General features: G+C 47.2%; 1 protein-coding gene across 2 annotated transcripts in view; it reads right to left on the bottom strand.

Moving 5' to 3' along the window:
* The window catches only part of LOC119952957 (tight junction protein ZO-3-like), a 116733-nt gene that overhangs the window by 78431 nt on the left and 14459 nt on the right, over positions 1-23843 (bottom strand). Inside the window, exon 1 of one of the 2 annotated variants that reach the window (XM_038776600.1) lies at positions 18499-18744. The exons of the other annotated variant lie outside the window; for it this stretch is intronic. Coding sequence (XP_038632528.1) covers positions 18499-18522 — 24 coding nt within the window. The 5' untranslated portion in view covers positions 18523-18744. Of the gene's footprint in view, positions 1-18498; positions 18745-23843 lie in introns of those variants that run through there. 2 annotated transcript variants of the gene reach the window in all.

The raw sequence follows: 23843 nt of genomic DNA, 5'->3' as shown, positions 1-23843 counted from the left end.
TAACACGGATTGTGAGGACTGCAATGCAGAATTAACCTACACCCGTTGCTTCAGATGCACAAAGCATGCCCAGCGTTGTACCGCTGTAGCCACCTGGGATGGCCACTTCCCGACTTAAAATGGAGATTCGCTAAGAATGCAGGGAAAAATGGACAGGTACAGGGAAGCAAGCAGAATGCAAAGTTTCATGTATATTCGAAGTTGCAGAAAAGCAGACAGCACTGAAACTGACCACCATCTGCATATTGATGAGCGATCCCCGGGAACAATAGCAACAGTTAAGATAATCGAGGCCAAGCCAGACTCCTCGGCGCCAGCAGGAGCCAACACAAAAGAAGCCAACGGACACTTAGGAAGCGCCCAGTGATCAGGGAACAGCCCCAGTATTGGGGAAATCAAACCAATCGATTGGAACATGGTCCAATCACTTGGAACCAGGTACGGGGTCCGCCCAAAAGGGCGCGAAGCCCCTGGGGACTATCAATTAGCGTCCCCAAGTTCAATTCGGTCTTCTTGGCAGGGTCTCTCAGCAGCTCGAAACAACCCTTGACAGAGACCTGCCTAGCAGCTGCACCAACAAGTAAGTGTCCAGTCAACGCACGCTATGAGATAGGCACTCCTAACCCTTAGTCCATTCCAGCTGGAAGCCTGCAGTCTCAGGATCGAACGAGAGGCCATTGTTCCCTGACCCAGTGGGTTCCTTTTCCAAAGCTAAGTATTGGCCTTTAGTGGTAGAAATAGTCTAGTTCTGTAGTATTTTATGCATGAGTAGTGATTGACTGTGTATATAATAAATGTGTTTTGATTTGAACCTTACTAACTGGTGTATTGAGTTATTGATCAGCACTTGAACTTGAACCTCGTGGTGGTATCATAAAGATACCTGGCGACTCTAGAGCAAGGTTATAAAACAGAGCCAATTAAATGTAAAGCACACTTAGCAAAACGAGCAACACCGCCTGCTAATGAACACGATTGCAGCATGCAGCTAACACTAACTACAATCTTGAGTGGCTGGACTCTTCAGCAGGGACTCAAAGTCATTAGAGATGAGTAACAGTTAAAACTAATCCAAAAAGGGAGGCAAGGTGGTGCAGTGGTTAGCACTGCTGCCTCACGGCGCTGAGGACCCGGGTTTGATCCCGGCCCCAGGTCACTGTCCGTGTGGAGTTTTCACATTCTCCCCATGCCTGCGTGGGTCTCACCCCCACAACCCAAAGTTGTGCCTGGTAGATTGCCCATGCTAAATTGCCCCTTAATTGGAAAACAAATTGGGTACTCCTAAAAAAAATGTTTTTTTTTGTTTTTTTTTTCTAAATTTAGAGTACCCAATTAATTTTTTCCAATTAAGGGGCAATTTAGTGTGGCCAATCCACCTACCCTGCACATCTTTGGGTTGTGGGGGCGAAACCCACGCAAACACGGGGAGAATGTGCAAACTCCACACAGACAGTGACCCAGAGCCAGCATCGAACCTGGGACCTCGGCGCCGTGAGGCTGCAGGGCTAACCCACTGTGCCACCGTGCTGCCCAAAATGATTTTAAACTTCACCTAAAACTAATTCGAAAAGCAAAATAATGCACGAACCGGAAATCCGAATCAAAAACATATAATGCGAGGGATACTTAGTTCAGGCAACATCTGTTGGGGAAAGCAGCCTATGGTCATATGGGACTATGGCAACTTTAGTTTAGACGCAAGGGCACGGACATAATGCTGCCAAAGGTTCATCGAATAATAGAGGTTGTTGGCAGGTGAGTGGTGGGGATTTGGTGCATTGAGCAGTGTCTGAGGCCAGTGGCACAGTCAATACGGGATATAACATTTGAAAAGGCATTCACCGAACAACAGTACAAAATAAAAGCCACAATGAAACATTCCAAACTGAATTTGTAAATTATATCATGCCAATTAGGAATCGGGGGTTGTATCTACTGCTATCACAGTCAGATTGTTACCCTTCTCTCTTCCTCCTGCTCCTCAGCTTTTTGCAGGTACAGTAATTGTGTAGCAAAGGCTGTGTCCTCATGATAGCAAATTTGTACTGAATGTAACAGACCTTCATGAACCTTGACACAGACTCTACTAATCACTGCACGGATTTTCCAGAGTGGTTCAGGCAGCAAGAGTGTTGTTTCAGCACCCCAGTCCTCTGATCTATCATATTACATGTGGCAATATGGTTTTCATTGTAAGTATGCTGTCTATGTGCGGTGGACTGGCCAGAATCATCTGCCATGTCATTGATAGATAAACCAGTCACCACCTTTTGGATTGTCTTGGTAGCTCAGATGCAGATGGTACAGTGGACTGCTGGAGAATGAAGCACCATGACACTACCAAGATATTGGGCATTGGCCGCTTGATTTGCTGTGCATGCTTTCACACCAACTGCATTTTTAAGGAGTAGAATCCCTTGTGAATGCAGTATGTCTTCGAGTTGACATGTAGTGCCTGCATGGCTATGTGCTTGTAGTCAATGAAAGGTTACACCATGGGGCACACAAAAACCAATGCGAAGTCACATGCTTGCTCCACCTATATCTCCATTGCAAGAGCGAATGATATATGGTCAGCTCTTTGAATAGGGTCTCAGTAAGCTCCCTCAGGCAACAATGGATGGAAAGTGATGAGATCTGAAAATCTCCAACTCTAGCCTGGGAGGAAACTGGTATAAAAAAGGTCATGGCAGTGAGCACCTTCTCAACCACTAACAAAGCAGTTCTTACCCTGCTCTGAGGTTGGGGTTGTGGCTGCAGCAGGTGGCAGGTTTCAGTGAGGATGCAGTTAGGTGGATTGGCCATGCTAAATTGCCCCTTTGTGTCCAAAGATGAAATGAAATGAAAATCGCTTATTGTCACAAGTAGGCTTCAAATTAAGTTACTGTGAAAAGCCCCTAGTCGCCACATTCCGGCGTCTGTTCGGGGAGGCTGGTACGGGAATTGGACCGTGCTGCTGGCCTGCCTTGGTCTACTTTAAAAGCCAGCGATTTAGCCCAATGTGCTGAACCAGCCCCTGTGCACAGTAGGTGGAGTTACCAGGATAGGGTGGGGAAGTGGAACTAGGTAGGGTGTTCTTTCAGAGGGTTGGTGCAGGCTTGATGGGTTGAATAGCCTCCTTCTGCACTGACAGGATGCTATGGATTCTGTCATTAGGTGCTGATGTCCCACATATTATTCCTCACTGAGGTTCAAGCAGAATTGCTTCTTGAACATTCTGGACAGATATGGTCCCTGCTGAGTGACCTTCTCCCTACTTCTTTCTCCTTTTCTAGCAATTTGTCCTGCTCTGCATAGCCTTTGCCCAATCTACTGGTCATATTTTATCCCGGGGGAATGCCTTGTCAGGAGTCAAAGTCAGGAAAAAGTACTTTAGCATCTACCACAACCTTTCTGTGGAATTCAGAAACTTTAAAGAACTATTGAAAGCACACTACATATGTACAATTGTAGTGAAGGCCAGTGGAAATCTATCAGCAACTAGAATCATGCAATGATTACAATACAGATAGAGGTCATTGACACATTGTGTCTGTGCCGCTCTTGGCAAAAGAAACTCATTTGGTCTCACTCACCCGCCTTTTCCTGTCCTGTCCTGCATTCAATTCTCTTTTGAAAAACATTGTTGTATCTGCCTCCACTTCACTTTCAGGCGATGCATTGCAGATCCTAACCATTCATAAAGATGATTTTCCTCATGTTGCTACTGTTTCTTTTCCTAAACACCTAAAATCTGAGCCTGTTGGTTCTCAACTTGCGTCAAGGGTAAGAGTTTCGCCCCATCTACACTGTTCAGTTCAGAACCCTCATAGTTTTGAATGTCTCTATTAAATTTCTTGTCTACATTCTCATCTGCAAGAACAGCCCCAGCTTCTCCATTCTATCAACATAAGTTGATGGATCTAGGACAACTAGGGATGGGCAAAAAATGCTAGCCTAACCAGCGATGCCCACATCCTGTAAATCAATAAAAAAAAAGAAACATTCTAGTGAATCTTTTCTGCACGTTCTCACATCCTTCAAAAAGTGTGATGCTCAAAACTTTAGTTGAGCCTGAACTAGTGTTTATTGCTGGTTTAACATAACTTCCTTGCTTTCGCACTCTCTGTCCCTATTTAACCAGCCCAAGGGTTGGCATGGTTTATTATCTCAACCCTCCCTGCCACCTTCAAACATTTGTGCACATATACCCCACACCTTCCTCTGCTCCTGCACTGTCTTTAGAATTGTACCCTTTGCTGTGTGGGTCTCACCCCCACCACCCAAAGATGAGCATGAGTAGGTGGATTGGCCATTCCAAATTGCCACTTAATTGGGAAAAAAAATTGGGCACTTTAAATTCCATAAAGAATGGAATCAGGATATGTTGCATTGAAGATACATGTGCGTGGGGGCTCGGGGAGTTGCTGTGTTGAGTTGTAGATCTCAGCAGGAATTCACGACACATGGAGAATGGTCTTCTTGATAAGAATAGGGCAGACTGCTGGAACCTTTGCAAATGAACCCGAGTGAGAGTCAGCACCATCAGGGTTGGCAGTGGGGAACAGAAAGTGTATAGATTTATATTGTGTCTAAGGCATAGGTCATGTCAGAGTGTTTCACAATCTAATAATTACAGTTTGAATTCACAGTTGTAAAAGCAAACACATAAGTTAATTTGCATACAAGGCCCTACAAATATGTGTAACCTGCTTTTGATGATGTTGGTTGAGGAAGAAAATTGCTGAGAAACAAAATTAAACATATTTTCATCGGTTTTAATAGCCCCCTTTCTCCTCACTCCTACACTGATGATGTAGGCAGAACTTTTAAAATAACATCAGCTTATTTCTGACCTTGAAGGATGACTTTTCAGCACCGACTGTAAATATTTACAACTACTTGTCTTTTGACAGAAAAACTTCAATGTAGCAAATGTCTGTAAGGCAAAGAACAAAGAACAATACAGCACAGGAACAGGCCCTTCAGCCCTCCAAGCCTGTACCGGTCATGCATGATACCACCCGTGGCCAAAATGCTCAGCACTTCCTAGTACTGTATCTCTCTTTACCCATTCTATCCATGTATTTGTAAAGATGCCTTTTGATCGCCATTAATGTATCTGCTTCCACAACCTCCCCTGGCAACGCATTCCAGGCACTCACCACCCTCTGTGTAATAACCTGCCTCGCACATCTCCTCTAAACTTTGCCCCATGGACCTTAAACCTATGCCCCCTGGTGACTGACCCCTCCACCCTGGGAAAGAGTGCCTGCCCATCTGCTCTATCCGTGCCCCTCATAATCTTGTAGACCTCTATCAGGTCACCTGTCAACCTCCGTCGTTCTAATGAAAACAGTCGGAGTCTATTCAGCCTCTCCGCATAGCTAACGCCCTCCAGACCAGGCAACATCCTGGTAATCCTCCTCTGCACTCTCTCTAAAGTCTCCACATCCTTCTGGTAGTGTGGCAACTCAGAATTGTGTGCAGTATTCCAAGTGTGGCCATACCAAGGTTCTATACAACTGTAGCATGACTTGCCAGTTTTTATACTCAATGCCCCATCCAATGAAAGCAAGCATTCTGTATGCTTTCGTGACTACCTTGTCCACTTGTGTTGCACTTTCAAAGATATGTGGACCTGCACACCCAGATCTCTCTGACTTTCTATTGCTTTGCCATTTATGGTATATTTCTCCTCTATGTTAGACATATCAAAATGCATTACCTCACATTAGTCTGGATTAAATTCAATTTGCCATTTATCTGCTCAAGTCTCTAACCTATCTATGTCCTGCTGTATCTTCTGATAATGCTCAACACTATCTGCCACTCCACCAACCATGGTATCAACCGCATGGTACTAATCAGACCAGCTACATTTTCCTCCATATTGTTTATGTACACTACAAATAGCAGAGGCCCCAGCACAGATCCCTGTGGAACACCACTAGTTACAACCTTCCATTCAGAAAAACACCCTTCTACTGCTACCCTTTGCCTTTTGTGACTGAGCCAGTTCTGTATCCATCTTACCACCTCACCTCTGATCCCATGTAACCTTTTGTATCAGTCTGCCATGAGGCATCTTGTCAAAGGCTTTACTGGAGTCCACGTAAACAACATCCACTGCCCTCCCTTCATCAATCATCTTTGTCACCTCCTCAAAAAACTCAATCAAGTTAGTGAGGCACGACCTCTCCTTCACAAAACCATGCTGTCTATCGCTAATGAGTCCATTTGTTTCCAAATGGGTATAAATCCTGTCCCAGAGAATTCTCCCCAATAAATGAATTACTAGCGACGTGAGTCTCACCGACCTATAATTTTCTGGATTATCCTTGCTACCTTTCTTAAACAGTGGAACCACATTTGTTATCCTACCGTCCTCTGGGATCTCACCTGTAGCCAATGAGGATACAAATATGTCAGTCAAGGCCCCAGCAATTTCCACCCTTGTTTCCCTCAGTATTCTGAGGTAAATCCGGCCCAGAAGACTTATCTACCTCAATGTCTTTTAAAAGACCCAATACCTCCTCCTTTTCAATGTCAAAATGACCCAGACTGTCCACACACCCTATTCGAGAATTATCTTCCACAAAGTCATTTTCTTTGGTGAACGCTGAAGCAAAGTACTCATTTAGTACCTCGCCCATTTCCTCTGGCTCAACACATAGATTCCCCACCACTGTCCTTAAGTGGTCCAATCCTTTCCCTGGCCACTGTTATAACCTGCCTGCTTACCACTGCCTGGGGACTAATGGCAATCCCACAATCCTTTGGGAGTATGAGCTTCCCCGATGAGGGGAGCGGAGAAATCATGAGCAGATTCCCTGCATAAATAAAGCTGGCCAGTTTGGAACCAGCTAGAGAGGAGTGAGCAACAAGGGAGTTGCTACTGCTGCTGCTATATATGTTATTGTAAATAAATGTTAATTCTTCCTATCCTTCAACTCGTGCTGGATTCTTTGTGGCCCTCACAAAACTGGCGACGAGGGTTAAAGTGGATAGCTGTCCACGCTGCTGAAGCCACTTCCCTGGATTTTTGTTGGATACAGGTTGGAAGTTTTTGTTCTGTTACACCATGCCTCTGTATGGACGTTTGGATGTTTTTGATGCTGCTCTGCGAAGTTGGAACCAGTACGCACAATGGATGTGTCACTATTTCTGGGCAAACACAGCACCGAACACGAGCACCAGGTGGTCATTTTGCTCACTGCCTGCGGCCCGCATACATTTGGGGTGATTAGGAGCCTTACGTACCCAGCTGCGCGGACACCAAGGCGTTTGATGAACTTGTGAACTTAGTGGGGCAACATTTTAACCCAACCCCATCCACGGCAGTCCAGCGTGACCGGTTTAATACCGCTGAGAGGACCCCAGGAGAATCCCTTGCAGAGTTTCTATCAAGGCTACGCAGGATTGCGGAGTACTGTGACAATGGTGAGACCTTGTCAGAAATGTTACACGACCATTTGGTTTGCGGTATTTTTTTTTTATTTTAAAAATTTAGATTACCCAATTATTTTTTCCAATTAAGGGGCAATTTAGCGTGGCCAATCCACCTACTCTGCACATTTTTGGGTTGTGGGGGCGAAACCCACGCAGACACGGGGAGAATGTGCAAACTCCACACGGACAGTGACCCAGAGCCGGGATCGAACCTGGGACCTCAGCGCCGTGAGGCGGTTGTGCTAACCACTAGGCCACCGTGCTGCCCTTGGTTTGCGGTATTAACAATGCGCCCACCCAGAGAAAGTTGTTAGCGGAGCCAACATTGACTTTTCAACAGGCCATTCAAATAGTATTATCACGAGACAGCGCAGAACAGGGAATGCAGGAGCTACAGGGAATGGAGGTGCACGCCTTGGAAGGCAACCCTTCTGTCCAAAAGCGTCTCCCTGCACCCCTGCGGTACCTTGGGCGAGGCGACGTCCGGATTGACGCCAGTGGCCATCAGACGTTCCTCCCCGAAGGGAGCCTTCTCCAGAACCAATGGATGCGGAGCCATGTCAGTGTCGGAATGGTGGCCGCCGACCCCATCGCGGACGCCGGTCCTGGGGGTGCCGGAGGCGCCGCTGTTCCGACAGAAACTGGGGCCAGCCCAGTGGCCGTACCTTCCATTTGGATGATCCTGCAGCGACTACTCCCGAGGACGTGGAGACCGAGGACGACTGCCTGCAGCTGCATCGTGTGGCAGCTCCCCGTGTGGCCCCCAACTTGGTGACAGTACGAGTCAATGGTCACCCGCTTAAGATGGAGTTGACACTGGCGCAGCGGTCTCTGTGATCGCCTAGAGGACATTCGACCGCATCAAGCAGGGTATACAGACCCTTATATTAACCGACACACAGGCCAGGTTGGCCACCTACATGGGAGAACCATTGGACATTGCAGGAACTACAATGACCCCTGTTGTTTGTGGATGCCAGGAGGGGCGTTTCCCACTTATATTGGTGCGCGGCCATGGGCCCAGCCTGTTGGGTCGGGACTGGTTGCGCCATTTACGGCTGCAGTGGCAGCACATCCTCCAAACAGTTTCTGGAGGATTGACTGAGGTGCTAGGACGGTACCCAGATGTATTCCAGCCCGGTTTGGGGAAAATAAAAGGGGCCGTAGCCCCTATCCAAGTCGAACCAGGAGCTACGCTGCCGCGCTATTTCCGGGCGCGCCCTGTGCCTTACGCCTTGCTCGATAAGATAGAAGGGGAGCTCACTCATTTGGAGACTTTGGATATTATCAGGCCCGTCTGTTTCGCTGACTCGGCTGCAATGAAGGCAGATGCCACAGTTTGCTTGTGCGGCCACTATAAACCTACAGTGAATACGGCTTCCCGGTTCGACCGATATCCAATGCCCCGCATAGAGGATCTCTACGCGAAGCTTGCAGGTGGACTCTCGTTCACGAAATTAGATATGAGTCACGCCTACCTACAGTTGGAGCTGGACCCTGCCTCCCGGCCATATGTAACTATTAATACACACTGGGGCCTGTTTGAATATAGACGATTGCCCTTTGGGGTATCCTCTGCCTGTGCTATTTTTCAACGCGTCATGGAGGGCTTCTTGGGAGGTTTACCGCATGTCTCTGTCTACTTAAACAACGTTTTGATTACAGGGACATCAGAGCAGGAATATTTGGAAAATTTGGAGGCTGTCCTTAGACACTTTTCAGAGGCTGGAGTCCGTTTACGTCGCACAAAGTCCGTCTTTCAGGCGAAGGAAGTAGTCTACCTGGGTTATCGGGTTGACCGCGAAGGTTTTCACCCCGTCGCAGAGAAGGTTCACGCAATTCAACAGGCCCCCGCCCCGACTGACACTCCGCATCTTCGTTCTTTTCTCGGCCTCGTAAACTATTAATGGAAGTTCCTCCCCAATCTGACAACTACGTTGGCCCCATTGCACCTTCTGCGAAAGAAGAATAACACCTGGGTTTGGGGTCAGCCGCAAGAAACCGCTTTCCGGCGGGTAAAACAACAATTCTCGTTGTCTGTGTTACTAACCCACTATGATCCTGGAAAGCCTTTGCTCATCACGTGTGATGCATCCCCGTATGGTATTGGGGCCGTCCTGTCCCACAAGATGGAGAACTGGGCCAAGCGGCCGATAGCTTTCGCCTCCCACACATTGACTGCAGCGGAAGAGAAGTACGCGCAAATCGAGAAGGAGGGCCTGGCAGTGGTCTTAGCGGTGAAACGCTTCCACCAGTACGTATACGGCCGCCACTTCACTATCGTGACTGATCATAAGCCTATGCTGGGACTTTTCCGAGAGAATAAGCCAATACCGGCCATTGCTTCCGCATGAATCCAGCTCTGGGCTTTGTTGCTCACTGCCCACGAGTATTCTCTGGAGCACAAACCAGGAACCCAGATAGCGAATGTCGACGCACTGAGCCGATTTCCTTTATCGACCATCCCCATGTCGACCCCCATGACCGGTGAGGTGGTTGCAACCCTAAATTTTATGGACTCCTTGCCTGTCACGGCATCACAGATCCGTGAGTAGACCCAGACGGAGCCAGTCCTGTCAAAGGTTCGGCACATAGTCCTGTATGGTGGGCAGTATAGACAGCTCCCAGGCGAGTTACGGGCATTTTCCTCCAAGCTGTCAGAATTTAGCGTGGAAGACGGTATCCTCTTTTGGGGGACGCATGTGATTGTCCCGGAAAAAGGACAGGAACTGATACTAAGGGATTTGCACAATGGGCATCCGGGTGTGACCAAAATTGAAATGTTGGCCCGGAGTTATGTCTGGTGGCCAGGCCTCGACACTGACATTGAGAATGTACAAAATCCATGGCCAGTGACCCAGAGCCGGGATCGAACCTGGGACCTCGGCGCCATGAGGCAGCAGTGCTAACCACTGCACCATCGTGCTGCCCCCCTGTTCAGCATATTAACATGAGGGTTACCCTCATCCCTATCCAAAAGTACCCAAAACACAAAATGTTCCCCGACTGAAACCTCAACCACCTGTCCAGGCTCGTTCCCCAATACCAGGTTCAGTGCTGCCCCTTCCCTAGTTGGACTATCTACATAATGCATCAAGAAGCCTTCCTGGATACACCTTACAAACTCTGCCCTATCCAAGCCCCTAGCACTAATGAGTCGCAGTCAATATAGGGGAAATTAAAATCCCCTCCCACAGCAACCCTGCCACTTTTGCACCTATCCAAAATCTCTCTACCTATCTGCTCCTCTATCTCTCACTGGGAGTTGGGGGCCTGCAATAAACACCTAACATTGTGATTGCCCCCTTTCTGTCCTGAGCTCTACCCAGATTGCCTCATTGTATGAGCCCTCCAAGGTGTCCTCCCGCAATATGTCTCTAATATTCTCCTTTACAAGTAATGCTACTTCCCCACCCCTTTTACACCCCCCTCTATCCTTCCTGAAGCATCTATATCCTCGAACGTTCAGCTGCCAATCCTGCCCTTCCTTTAACCACGTTGTGGTGCTGGAGGTTCAGGCACTGAGTAACAGTAATGGGGAAATTTCCGGCAAGTGACCAAAAGCATGGTCAACAGCAAAAACAGTATGGAGGGTTTTAAAAATGAGAAGAGGGAGGGAGCAAGGGTGAATCGGCAATGGTAAACAACTGCAGAGAATATGGCCAAAATGGAAGGCTGAGGAAGCACTAATGGAGCCTGGGAAGACGTGTACGTGTACAGTCAGCCAGGATTGGTAGAGTGGAGCGAAAGAGAAAATGCTGGAAAATCTCAGCAGGTACGGTAGCATCTGCAGGGAGAGAAAAGAGCTAACGTTTCGAGTCCGGGGACTCTTTGTCAAAGCTTTTCTCTCCCTACAGATGCTGCCAGATCTGCTGAGATTTTCCAGCATTTTCTCTTTCGTCTCAGATTCCAGAATCCTTAGTAATTTGCTTTTATTTGGTAGAGTGGAGATTCGACCAGGGATGTTGTGCTGCTGAAGTGAGGCTGGGGTAAGACCAGGGGAGGATTTGTAAACGTGCAATGCTTTTTAATTTTCAAAAATAAATTTAAAGTACCCAATTCCTTTTTTTCCAATTAAGGGGCAATTTAGCGTGGCAAATTCACTGACATAGAACATAGAACAATACAGCACAGAACAGGCCCTTCGGCCCTCGATGTTGTGCCGAGCAATGATCACCCTACTCAAACCCACGTATCCACCCTATACCCATAACCCAACAACCCACACCCCCAACCTTACTTATTTAGGACACTACGGGCAATTTAGCATGGCCAATCCACCTAACCCGCACATCTTTGGACTGTGGGAGGAAACCGGAGCACCCGGAGGAAACCCACGCACACACGGGGAGGACGTGCAGACTCCGCACAGACAGTGACCCAGCCGGGAATCGAACCTGGGACCCTGGAGCTGTGAAGCATTTATGCTAACCACCATGCTACTGTGCTGACCCTGCACATCTTTGGGTTGTGGGGGTGAGACCCTCGCAGACATGGGGCAAAATTCTCCGACCCCCAGCAGGGTTGGAGAATCGCCTGGGGCCGTCGAAAATCCGGCCCCCGCCGTGGCAGAGATTCTCCGCCATCCGGGAAGTGGCGGCGGCGGGAATCACGCCACTCCGATCGGCGAGGCCCCTGCGGCGATTCTCCGGCCCGCGATGGGCCGAAGTCCCAACACTGGGAGGCCTCTCCCGCCGCCGAGGTTTGAACCACCTCTGGTGGCGGCGGGATCGGCGGCGCGAGCGGGCCCCCGGGGTCCTGGGGGGGGGCGGGGGGGCGATCGGACCCCGGGGGGTGCCCCCACGGTGGCCAGGCCTGCGATCGGGGCCCCCCGCGTAGACTCCGGGCCAGTGCCCTGGGTGCACTCTTTCTCTTCCGCGGCCGCCACGGCCTCCGCCATGGCGGAAGCGGAAGAGAAACCCACATCGCGCATGCCGGGGGCGCCGTTTTTTTGCGCCAGTCTTCTGGTGCCAACCGCTCCGGCGCGGGGCTAGCCCCCAAAGGTGCGGAGAAATACCCCCTTTGGGGAGGCCCAACCCCGGAGTGGTTGGCGCCACTCCCCTACGCCGGGACCCCCCGTCACGCCGGGTAGGGGAGAATCCCGCCCATGGGGAGAATGTGCAAACTCCACACGGATCGTGACCCGGGGCCAGGACCAAACCCAGGTTCTCGGCACCGTGAGGCAACAGTGTTAACCACTGCACCACCGTAATGCTTTTGAAGCTGATGTGTTGCAGGGAAGAGAACCGGTAGGGGTTCATGGGGTCGGGAGTAACAGTTAAGTGAGACAGAGAAAGGTGTATAGTTAGTGGAGCTTTTGTCTGAATCTAAGCTTTGAAGATCCCAAGTCTCGGTGTCAGAATGGTTCATGTTAAGATTTCATTGGCATTGTCGATAAGATAAAAGCAGAAGTAATTGATTTTAGAATCAGAGAAGCACTGGCTTTGGCCTCTCAGATGAACTTAACAATGTCCCTTTGATTACCTGGGTGGGTGAGGGTTAAAAATGGAATGAGTTCAAAGTGGGGGTGATGTGCCGGTGATAACAGAGTACAAACAGGAGGCTGTTCAAGTGTCAGGGAGTGCAGCTGGATTGCTCACTTTATGTAAGTGCATGGTTATTAAGCATAAGACACTGCACAGTCACTCCACACAGATGGCGTTGTAAATTGTGTGTTCAGTTCCGTTGCCATGGATGAAGAGTGTACTTGTAAATTTTGTTAATTATCTTGATTGTGTTTATCGTTTTAAATGTCACTGACCTTTTTAGCATCTCAATGCTATTATATATGACACAGATGCTGAATCCAATCACATTTTCTGGTCTGATCCTTTCTTTGATTTTATTCATGATTTAATTTTTGGTGTGTGTGCTAAGAATGATAAATACATTAGAATTTAAAAATGTAGACCTTTTCTGTCATCATCAAGTTCAGGTCGATCAATGATAGGGGATGCACTGCCCAAATCAGGTACTCCAGTTTCCCGTCAAGTAGGCCAGGTCAGGGTTTGATGCAGAGTACAGCTCATTCTGCACTTTTCCAATAGTGGGCTCCGGCCCTCACCTCAGAGGGTGGGTTCTTACCAAACCAGAGTGACAATTTGCCATTTCTCCCACTTTGCATCTTGTGACCTCTTTGAAACTACCGAACTAACAGCAGCATTCCTCTCTGGATCCCAGTCCTCAACAGGGGATAGATTGAGATTTCCCAAAAGTCACTTGAAATCTACAGATACTTTCATCCAATTTGGGCTGTTGAGGACCCACAAGAGAAGGTCAGTGTCTTAACCCACTACATTGACCTATTTAATCTATTGTATCACTGAATATCTGGTTCACTGCACCATTTAATACCTAACACCCTAAGCTGCATGTCTGGGTCTCCACTCAACTGCGTTTGGTATTTTTCCTTGGACCCTGCAAGGCGGGGGTGAGAGAAACAGGCCGCAGCCTTTAAATTACATGCTTTGGCAGGGTATGTGACAACATTTCTTGTGCCATTTTGCAGGAATCCTATAGGGCAGGGGTGGGCAAACTACGGCCCGCGGGCTGCATGCGGCCCGCCAAAGGTCTTTATGCGGCCCACCAAGTCATTAAAAAAAAAATTCTTTAAAAAAAAATTTTTTTTTTAATTTTAAATTTTTTTTAAGGTTAATGGGGGGGGCTGTTGGGTTACTGGTATAGGGTGGATACGTTGACTTGAGTAGGGTGATCATTGCTCGGCACAACGTCGAGGGCCGAAGGGCCTGTTCTGTGCTGTACTGTTCTATGTTCTATATGAGGCGCCCAGAATCATAACCGGGTGAAGTAATTATTTTACTTAATATACTATGCGGCCCTTTAAAATTGTGAATTTCTGAATATGGCCCTTGCACGGAAAAGTTTGCCCACCCCTGCTGTAGGGAATCCACCTGAAGGTGAACCAACATAAATCGTGTGAGAGAGAATCTCATATCATGTTGAAGCATCTTCTGTTTCATTTGTCATCAGGAGATGGTCAATATAGGGCAGCATGGTGGCACAATGGTTAGCACTGCTGCCTCACGGTGCCGAGGTCCTAGGTTCGATCCCGGCTCTGGGTCACTGTCCGTGTGGAGTTTGCACATTCTCCCCATGTCTGTGTGGGTTTCGCCCCCAGAACCCAAAGATGTGCAGGGTAGTGGATTGGCCACGCTAAATTGCCCCTTAATTGGAAAAAATGCATTGGGTACTCATATAGAGAGGCACAGTGGCAGTGAGACAGTGGAGGCCACTCAACTGCTGTTTATGACTGGAGCCGGCAGACCTCAACATTTCCCAGAATATGCATTGCCACAGACTTGTCAGCAGCATTTCCCAATCTGATGTGCGATCTGGTTTCTATAAGCCGTTTTGTGAAGTGCCTGTTCAACAAAAACAAATTAACTGCTCCCAGAAAACTACCAGTTCCAGCTGAGGTCAAACCAGGAGAATTATTTGAATAAAAGCAACAACAACGCTAATTTCTACAGCATCTTTAAGTAAAATGTCCCAAAGTACTGACAGGACCTTAATCAGATAAAAATTGAAACTGAGCAAAAGGAGAAACTAGGGGTGCGATCTACCAGCCACATCCCACCAGCATCAGGACGGGACACGGCCGGTCGATCCCGGGCCCCTGGGATTCCCGATGGCTGTTACGCCTCACGAGATCTACCCAGGTCACGCGAGACATGGCAGTCTGGGTCCCATCCCAAAAGACGAGGACCAGTTTTGTACAGTTAAGTGAGTTCAAAAACCCACTTAGCCATGCCAACGTCGAATTACCACCCGTCATCTATTGGCCTTGACAAGGAGAACCCAGCCGAGTGCCAATTAGTACTGCCCCCACGAATAGAGACCAGATGTACCGGCACGGGGGGGGGGGTTCCCTCAGGTGATCGGAGATCCCCAGGCAGTCTGCCTCTAGCCTGGTTGGTGCCACCTGGGCACCTTGGCATTACCAGCCTGGCACCATGCCATTGCCACCTGAGCACTGCTTCCATGCCCATGTGGCACTGTCATGCTGGCCGGGGCATTGCCAGGGTGCCAGGCTGGCAGTGCCATGGTACCAAGCTGGCATTTTGCTTGCGTGGTGATCGGGCCTGGGGGTGTCTGTTGGTACATGGCCGAGTGCGTGGTGGGCTCGCGGACTGCCCACAGAAGTGAGTTGGGCCGTCGGGGGAAGGGGAAGTCCCAGGGGTTGTGTCAGTGAGCCGTGAGATCGGAGCACCATTTAAAAATTGCAACAACAACTAAAGGAGCTCCGACAAGAGGAGCTCCTTAGTGTAGGAAATGAAGGGAAGCACGGGGTTGCTGTGGTTAGCACTCCTGGCTCACGGCGCCGAGGTCCCAGGTTCGATCCCGGCTCTGGGTCACTGTCTGTGTGGTGTTTGCACATTCTCCCCGTGTTTGCATGGGCTTTGCCCCCACAACTTAGGTAGTGCAGGTAGGTGGATTGGCAATGCTAAAGTTGCCCCTTAATTGGAAAAAAATAATTGGGTACTTTAAATTTACAATAAAACAAATAAATAAATAGTGTAGGAAATGACACTGAGTGTGGTCTCAGGAGGGCATTGATGCCAGGGTCCGAAAAAGTAACAGAGTGCCATTGGATGGTTTGTAGTGCTGGGAACGACCCCGCTAATTCCGCCCAGAACTGATTATTTTTGATTAGTTCGTGACCTAGGACAGAAGTAGGTTAAGCAGTCGTAAAGGAGGAGCCAGAGAGAGATATGGAGAGACAGAGAGGTTAGGGGAGTGAATGCCAAAGATCAGGATCTCCGCAGCTAAAGGTAGGGCCAACAATTAATAATAATAATCTTTATTATTGTCACAAGTAGGTTACAGTAACCCTGCAATGAGGTTACGATGAAAAACCCCTAGTCTCCAAATTCTAGCACCTGCTCGGGTACACAGAGGGAGAATTCAGAATGTGCAATTCATCTAACAGCCCATCTTTCTGGACTTGTGGGAGGAAACCGGAGCACCCGGAGGAAACTCACGCAGACACGGAGAGAACGTGCAGACTCCGCATAGACAGTGACCCAAGTGGGAATCCAACCTGGGACCCTGACTCGGTGAAGTAACAGTGCTAACCACTGTGCTACCGTGCCACCCCTATTGTGGGGTGAATGAAGTCAGGTGTGCATATAAATCCAGAAATGGTGGACAATAACATTCTCATTGGGCTTAGGGCTGGAAAGGGTAATAGAGATAGGGAAGGCGAAGCCCTGGAGGGATTTGAACACACGGTTGAATATTTGAGATCTTGGTGGAACAGGAGCTAACGTAGATCAGCGAGCACATGGGTGGGGGAGGAATGGGATTTGGTGTGAGGCTATAATACAGATGGTAGAGTTTTGGTTGAGTTGTAGTTTTTGTTTCAATTTAAAGTACCCAATTCATTTTTTGTTCCCAATTGAGGGACAATTTATCGTGGCCAATCCACCTACCCTACACATCCTTGGTTTTGGGGGTGAGACCCATGCAGATACTGGGAGAATGTGCAAACTCCACACAGACAGTGACCTGGTGACGGGATCGAACCATGCTAACCACTGCGCCACTATGCTCCCCAGCTGTATGTAGTTTATGGAGAATGGAAATTGGAGGCTGGCCATGAGCACATTTGAATAGATGGGTCTGGGGGAAATGAAAGCATGTGGGAGATTTAGGTGTAGATGGGCAGAGATGGGCAATATCACACTGGTAGGAGCAGGCGACCTTGATGATGCAGAAACTTTGTGATCCAAATCTCAGATCAGATTCAAATAGAATGTTGAGGTTTTAAATGGTCTGGATCAGCTTGAGACAGTAATAATACCATGAGATCTTTATAATATCCCCATGGAGCCATGGTCTGACCCCTCAGCTTAAAGATGGCACCTCCAACAATGCAATGCTCACTGCACTGTCAGCTGAGATTTTAGGTTCAAGTCCTTAAGTGTGGCAAGTGGGGCTTGAACCCATGGTTTTATTTTTTTAGAAGCAATTCACACAGAGCCGAATTGACACTCGTGTTTGATATTTTAGGTGATGCATCAAACTTTCCCCACTCTTTTTCTCTCTCAAGAGAATTCTCTCCAGAACTAGGGGACAGTGTTGAAACATAAATGGTCGCTCATTTTCACAGTAACTTCATTGCAGTGTTGATTTTTTAAAAATAAATTTAGTGTATCCAATTTTTTTTCCGATCAAGGGGCAATTTAGCATGGCCAATCCACCTACCCTGCACTCCTTTGGGTCGTGGGGGTGAAACCCACGCAGATACGGGGAGAATGTGCAAACTCCACACAGACAGTGACCTGGGGCGAGGATCGAACCTGAGTCCTCAGCACCATGAGGGAGCCATGCTAACCACTGGGCAACTGTGCCGCCCCTATTGTAGTCTTAATGTAAGTCTACTTACAGTAAGTCACTAATAAAGATTATTATTTTTTAATTGAAATCACAAGCTTTCGGAGCTCTCCGCTGCTCCCTTCATCGGGTGATGAAGGAGCAGCGTTGTTAAAGCTTCTGATTTCAAATAAACCTGTTGGACTTTAACCTGCTGTTGTAAGACTTCTTACTGTGCTCACCCTAGTCCAGTGCAGGCATCTCCACATCATTATTATTATTTGAGATGGAGATGAAGAGAATTTGTTTCTCTCAAAAGGGCTGAGAGTCTCTGGAACTCTATTCCTCAAACGGCAGTGAAAGCAGAGTCTTTGAATATTTTTAAGGCAGTGTCAGATAGATTCTTGATTATCAAAGGTGAAATGTTATAATTAGATCAGCCATGATCTCATTGAATGGTAGATTAGGCTCAAAGGGCCGAGTGGCCTACACCTGCTCCTAATTCGCATTTTCGTAAGATCAGAGAAATCATATTTTTGTAATTTTTACTGACAGTAACTTTCTGTGCTTTTGTCAGATTTGCTTTACTTCCTGTTCTGTTAATCTAACACAAACGGTCACTGACCAGGGGTGTTTTGTGTGCCTGAATCACAGTGACCTATTGTATGATTCTGGTTTAAGCCTATAGTTACTGCAGTGTTAATTGGTTCAATAGCTTAAAGCTATGCTTACCTGATCCTGAAATCTGACAGCCATTTTGCAATTATCTTTTCATATTTCCTGATGTCTCTCACTCCTCCTGATTTTTCTCCCTGGTATTCTGGTAACCCTTCACTTTTGCCAATCCTGAGTTCAAAGAGGCGTGGAGATCGTTCTCGAGCTTCATACAATAGTTCCCAGTTAAAGAATGTGCAACGAATTCCACTCTGGTAATTTACACCTGCACCTTTAACCACAAAGTAGTGAAACCTGCTGAGCTGACAGGCCACAGCCTACCTCTGGCCCCGCCCAGTGACGACACAGCAACAGCACAACCTCAGGTAAACACAGCAATTGTTCTGGGGTTTGAAATCTGAGGCCTAATCTACATTCTGCACCAGGGCCCTGAATTTATTCAACATTCCGAAATTGTGGCCAGAGATGCAGAAGTAGAATAACATCAATTAACCCAGCACCTGGAAAGTTTCACTCTCGCTCCAGGCGAATTAATGCCATCAAACATTAACATGGTTGGTATGAGGGAGGTGCCCCTTACATACCAAGGTTAATATAGACCTACCTTAATTCTCTGCACACACAGACTAAAGTTACTAAACAGTTTCAGTTCAAACTCGGAAAGTGTGTCGATTGGCCTCAGCGAATCCACCTGTTTAAAATCTAGGACTGCTCCACATCACACAAACCACCAGGTTTATGCAGTAATTTAAACACATAGCTGCTGTAGAACCCTCATCCATGCCATTGCTGCCTCTATCATGACTATTCCAATGTATTACTCCTGGTCAGCCTCCCTTTTCCACCCTCCATAATCTAACTTCATCCAAAACTCTGCTGCCTAACTATATCCCATTGACCCACCGCATCTGTGTTTGCTGACAAATGTTGGCTCCTGGTTGAATAATGGGTCGATTGTAAAATTCTCATTCTTGTTTTCAATTTTTTATTTTGAAAATGTGTACTTTATTCATAAAATATCTGAAAAGACACTCCAAAATGGGCATCACATGCAATAATATTCAGGTTTTCAACATAGATCATGTTATACTCTGAGGCGCTTCAATACAATCAAAAGGACATTTTCAAATCTCTCCAAGGTGTGGACCCTCCCTATCTCTGCAACCTCATATCCCTACAACCAATACTCCCCCTAAGCTGCGCGACTGTACATCACCCTGAGAGTTCCTGCACAGGGCACACAAATGCCGGCCTCTTTAAGATAATGCATTTGCGTGGCAACGTACAAAAATTTAAAGGGGCCACACACAATTGACCGTATACTCCAAAAAAAACGATCGGGTACGCTGCCTACAGCTTTCAGAGATATCAGTGCTCCTCAAATTCTGGTCTCCTGCGCATCATTAATTTAACCACTCCAAAATTGGTGACCACATGTCTCCAGCTGCTGAGGCCTTAAACTTCAGAATTCATTCTGTAATCTTCATTATCTCTCTACCTCTCTTTCTTTGTGACATTCCTCAAATTCCTACCTCTTCATCTGCCCCAGTATCTCTATATGTGACTTGATGGTGCCAAACTTTGTTCGATAACGCTCCGCTAAAGGTCCTTGTAATACTTTACTGTGTTCAAGGTGCTTTATAAATGCAAGTTGTTGCCTCTATAGGGGGGAAATGAATTGGGTCAACCCCCTCCCAGTGCATAAACTGGTGACCTTTTACAGGGCAAAATCCATCACCTGAGCTGGTTCGACAAGCTGCTGTCTACAGCCCAGTGAGTGCATCAAGCAGTTTTGGTAATTGTTTTGTTCCCTCTCCCCTGTTGCTGCTGATTCCGACTGGCATCTGGATGCATTGGGGCTTTGCCCACCAAACATCTCACCCATGTGATTATTCCGCCTGTATTAACTTTGGGCAGTGAGTGTCATCAGACTATCTGGCCATGGGAGGCATCACTACTGAGCCAGATCCTATTCCCACTGATCAGGAGAATGATGATTTTCCAAAGGCAGGGGAGAGATCGCTTGCTGATCTTCCCTGGGGCAATGAGGCTAATAACAACACTCCAGCTGAGATCAGCTATCTCACCACAGGTCAGTTTGAATGGAGGACCTTCTGATATTTATGCTCATTTTTTTAAGGCCCTGAACCATTCAAACAAAATGGCATGTCACACAGGGGCATGCTGTAAAATGTTCATATTATGGAGCTCCTTGGTAAATCAGGCATGATATAGTCGAAGGCTGATGAGAAACAGTTTTGCATATATGATTCTCTTTTTTAAAAATCCGCACTTAGAGAGGAAGAGAAGTAGGTCATTTACCCTCTCCTTAGGGAGCCTGATCTGCTGATCAATGAGATCACAGCTGATCTGTGACCTAACTCTACAGGTGGAATTGTCTTTTCCTGACGGGTGTCTTGCATGCTGCCTGAAAAAACAATGAGACACCTGTGCTGACTCTGAGGAGAAAGGCCTGCTGTACCTTCTGCCCATCGGGCAGTTAAGTGGACAGCAGCAAACCGTCCTCCAGTCTGCATGAGGACCCGAGAAAATGCTGTCCCGCTCACCAAGGCACTAAGGGCTGCCAGCCAATCACAGGCCAGCAGCTTTGTGGATGCTGCCAGAACAACACCTCGATAGTAGTCCTAGGATTGCAGAACGACCCAGGAAAAGGAGAAAAAAAAGTAATTGGACATGAAAAAAAAAATGAAAATCGCTTATTGTCACGAGTAGGCTTCAATGAAGTTAGTGTGAAAAGCCCCTAGTCGCCAAATTCCGGCACCTGTCCGGGGAGGCTGGTACGAGAATCGAACCGTGCTGCTGGTTTGCTTGGTCTGCTTTAAAAACCAGCGATTAGCCCAGTGAGCTAAACCAGCCCCTGATGTGTTAAGTTTGTGTGTTAAGTTTGATATACATTGACCAGGACAACAGGGAAACTCGCTGTTCTTTTTTGTGTGTTGCCACAGGATCTTTTAGATCCACCTGAACAGATAGGTTGTTGGTCTGCAGCATCTAATATTCCCTCAATGCTGTACTGGAGTAGATAGCACACATAAATCTTTTTAAAAATTCATTTATGGGATGTAGGCATCACTGGGCGAGTCCAGTTTTTATTGCCCATCCCTAATTGCCCTTGAACCGAGTGGCTTGCTAGGCCATTTCAGAGGGTATTTAAGAGTCAACCACATTGCTGTAGGTCTGTAGATCAGACCTGGTATGGACAGCAGATTTCCTTCCTTAAACGACATGAGTGAATCTGATGGGGTTTTACCACAATTGGCAATGGTTTCATGGTCATCATTACACTTTTAAAATTTATTATTGAATTCAAATTCCACCATCTGCGTTGTGGGATTTAAATCCGGATCCCCGAGCATTACCCTGGATTACTAGTCCAGTACAATATCACCACGTCACTGCCTCCCAAAATGAATGGTCATGAACACCGACTGTGGTCCTGGCTGTATCTCTCACTGAATTATGATGACCTCCAGCCTGAATAGGAGAGTGAAACAGCTTGTTGTTGGTAAACAGAAAGAAATGGTCTGCAGCCTATTTCTCCACAGGCAGGGTTTATATTTAACACTGGATCCAGAGACTCCACAAATCTCTGGAAGCAGCAACACCACTTTTATCATGTCACAAACACTTACACTGGGAATGGATGTCAGCCACATCCTGACAATCTTAATGCATCAACTCAAGGATGAGAGGAGCTACAATAGGAGGGGTAGGAAAAGTCAGGAGACTTTCAGGAGGTGAGTAGGATTAGGCAGAGGATGAATAGAGGCTTAATTGGTGGGATAAGAGGTATGCAGGGAATTGGATATATGGGCATGAGTAAGTGAGGAATAGGTATCGGAGCAGAGCAGGATCAGGGTAGGAGAAGGATAGAAACGTGATAGAAGTAGGACAGCAGTGAGAATGGAGCTGGCAGGAGAAGGGCACTAACATGGTCAGAGCAGGGGCAAAAATCATCACTTACTGATTTTTGAATAATAAGTGATACAATGTGTTCCATACCATTCTCCCCGTGTCTGCGTGGGTCTCACCCCCACAACACAAAGATGTGCAGGGTAGGTGGATTGGCCATGCTAAATTGCCCATTACTTGGAAAAAAACATGAAGTGGGTACTCTAAATTTTAAAAAATAAATAACTTTCAGGTTTGCGGCATCTTCAGTATTTTGCATTTCTTTTAGTCTGAGTACCATCTGTAAATAAGTTAATACTTACAATGCACCTTTCATGTTGTGAACCATTCCGGGCGCCTCACAGGAGCATGATTAAACAATATTTGACGCCAAGCCACATAAGTTCAAAGAGGTAAGTTTGAAGGAGCGTGTTAAATGAGGAAATTTCAGGCCTTGAGGCTTAAGCAACTACCAATAGTGAAACAAATCAGGGATGTGCAAGAGGCCAGAATTGGAGGAGTGCAGATGTCTTACAAGAACACAAGAAATAGGTGCAGGAGGAGATCACATGACCTTTCGAACTTGTTCCGTCACTCAATATGATCATGGTTGATCTTGGGCTTCAACTCTACTTCCCTGTCCATTACATATAATTCCTTAATTCCCTAAGAGCCAAAAATCTTTCTATCTCAGCCTTAAATGTATTCATTGATGGAATATCTACAAATGTCTGGCCCAGAGAATTCTAAAGATTCACAGCACGTTGAGTAAAGTAGTGTCCCCTCATCTCAGGCCTAAATGATTGGCCCCTTATCCTGAAACTGCGGGCGGGATTCTCCCATTCAGCGGCAGAGTGCCCACGTCGTCGGAAACGCCATCGCGTTTCACGATGGCGTGAACGGGCCGCTGGGAGTACCGATTCTGGCCCCTACAGGGGGCCAGCACGGCTCTGGAGCGGTTCACTCCAGTGTTACCAAATTAACTAGATATGGCAGTTATTAATGATAATATTGCTTTTCAGAGTCACCAGGTATCAAATGATACTACCACAAGGTTTTACCGGATAACGATCAAAGACCAAACAACCAGTTAGTCAGTTCAAGTTCAAGTTCAATGTTATTTACATACAAGGATTACTTTGACATGCAAGATAAAACACTACAAGTTAAACTACACCTAACAACTTCAATAACCTATACTTAACTTCAGGACAACCGGCTCTTGCAGATGAACAAGGCCTTTGTTCGTATCTTGCATGGCTGGAGAGAAGAAATGGCTTCATTTCTGCTGGCCTCATCCATCTGGTAGCGATCGTTGGTCTTGAACTTGTCTTCTGGTCGTAATGCTACACTTGGTTTTAGGCATAGGCCGGATCCAAGAGACACCGAGCACATGGCTGTGTTTCTTCTTACCCTCTGGGATTTCGCGCCCTTTGGGGCGGTCCTTAATTTGGACACAATAATTCGACGGGCTTCGATCACTGCCTTCG

The sequence above is a fragment of the Scyliorhinus canicula genome, chromosome 18 (genome assembly GCF_902713615.1).
Source record: "Scyliorhinus canicula chromosome 18, sScyCan1.1, whole genome shotgun sequence".
Taxonomy (NCBI): Eukaryota; Metazoa; Chordata; class Chondrichthyes; order Carcharhiniformes; family Scyliorhinidae; genus Scyliorhinus; species Scyliorhinus canicula.
This window is presented reverse-complemented; position numbering and strand designations above follow the sequence as displayed.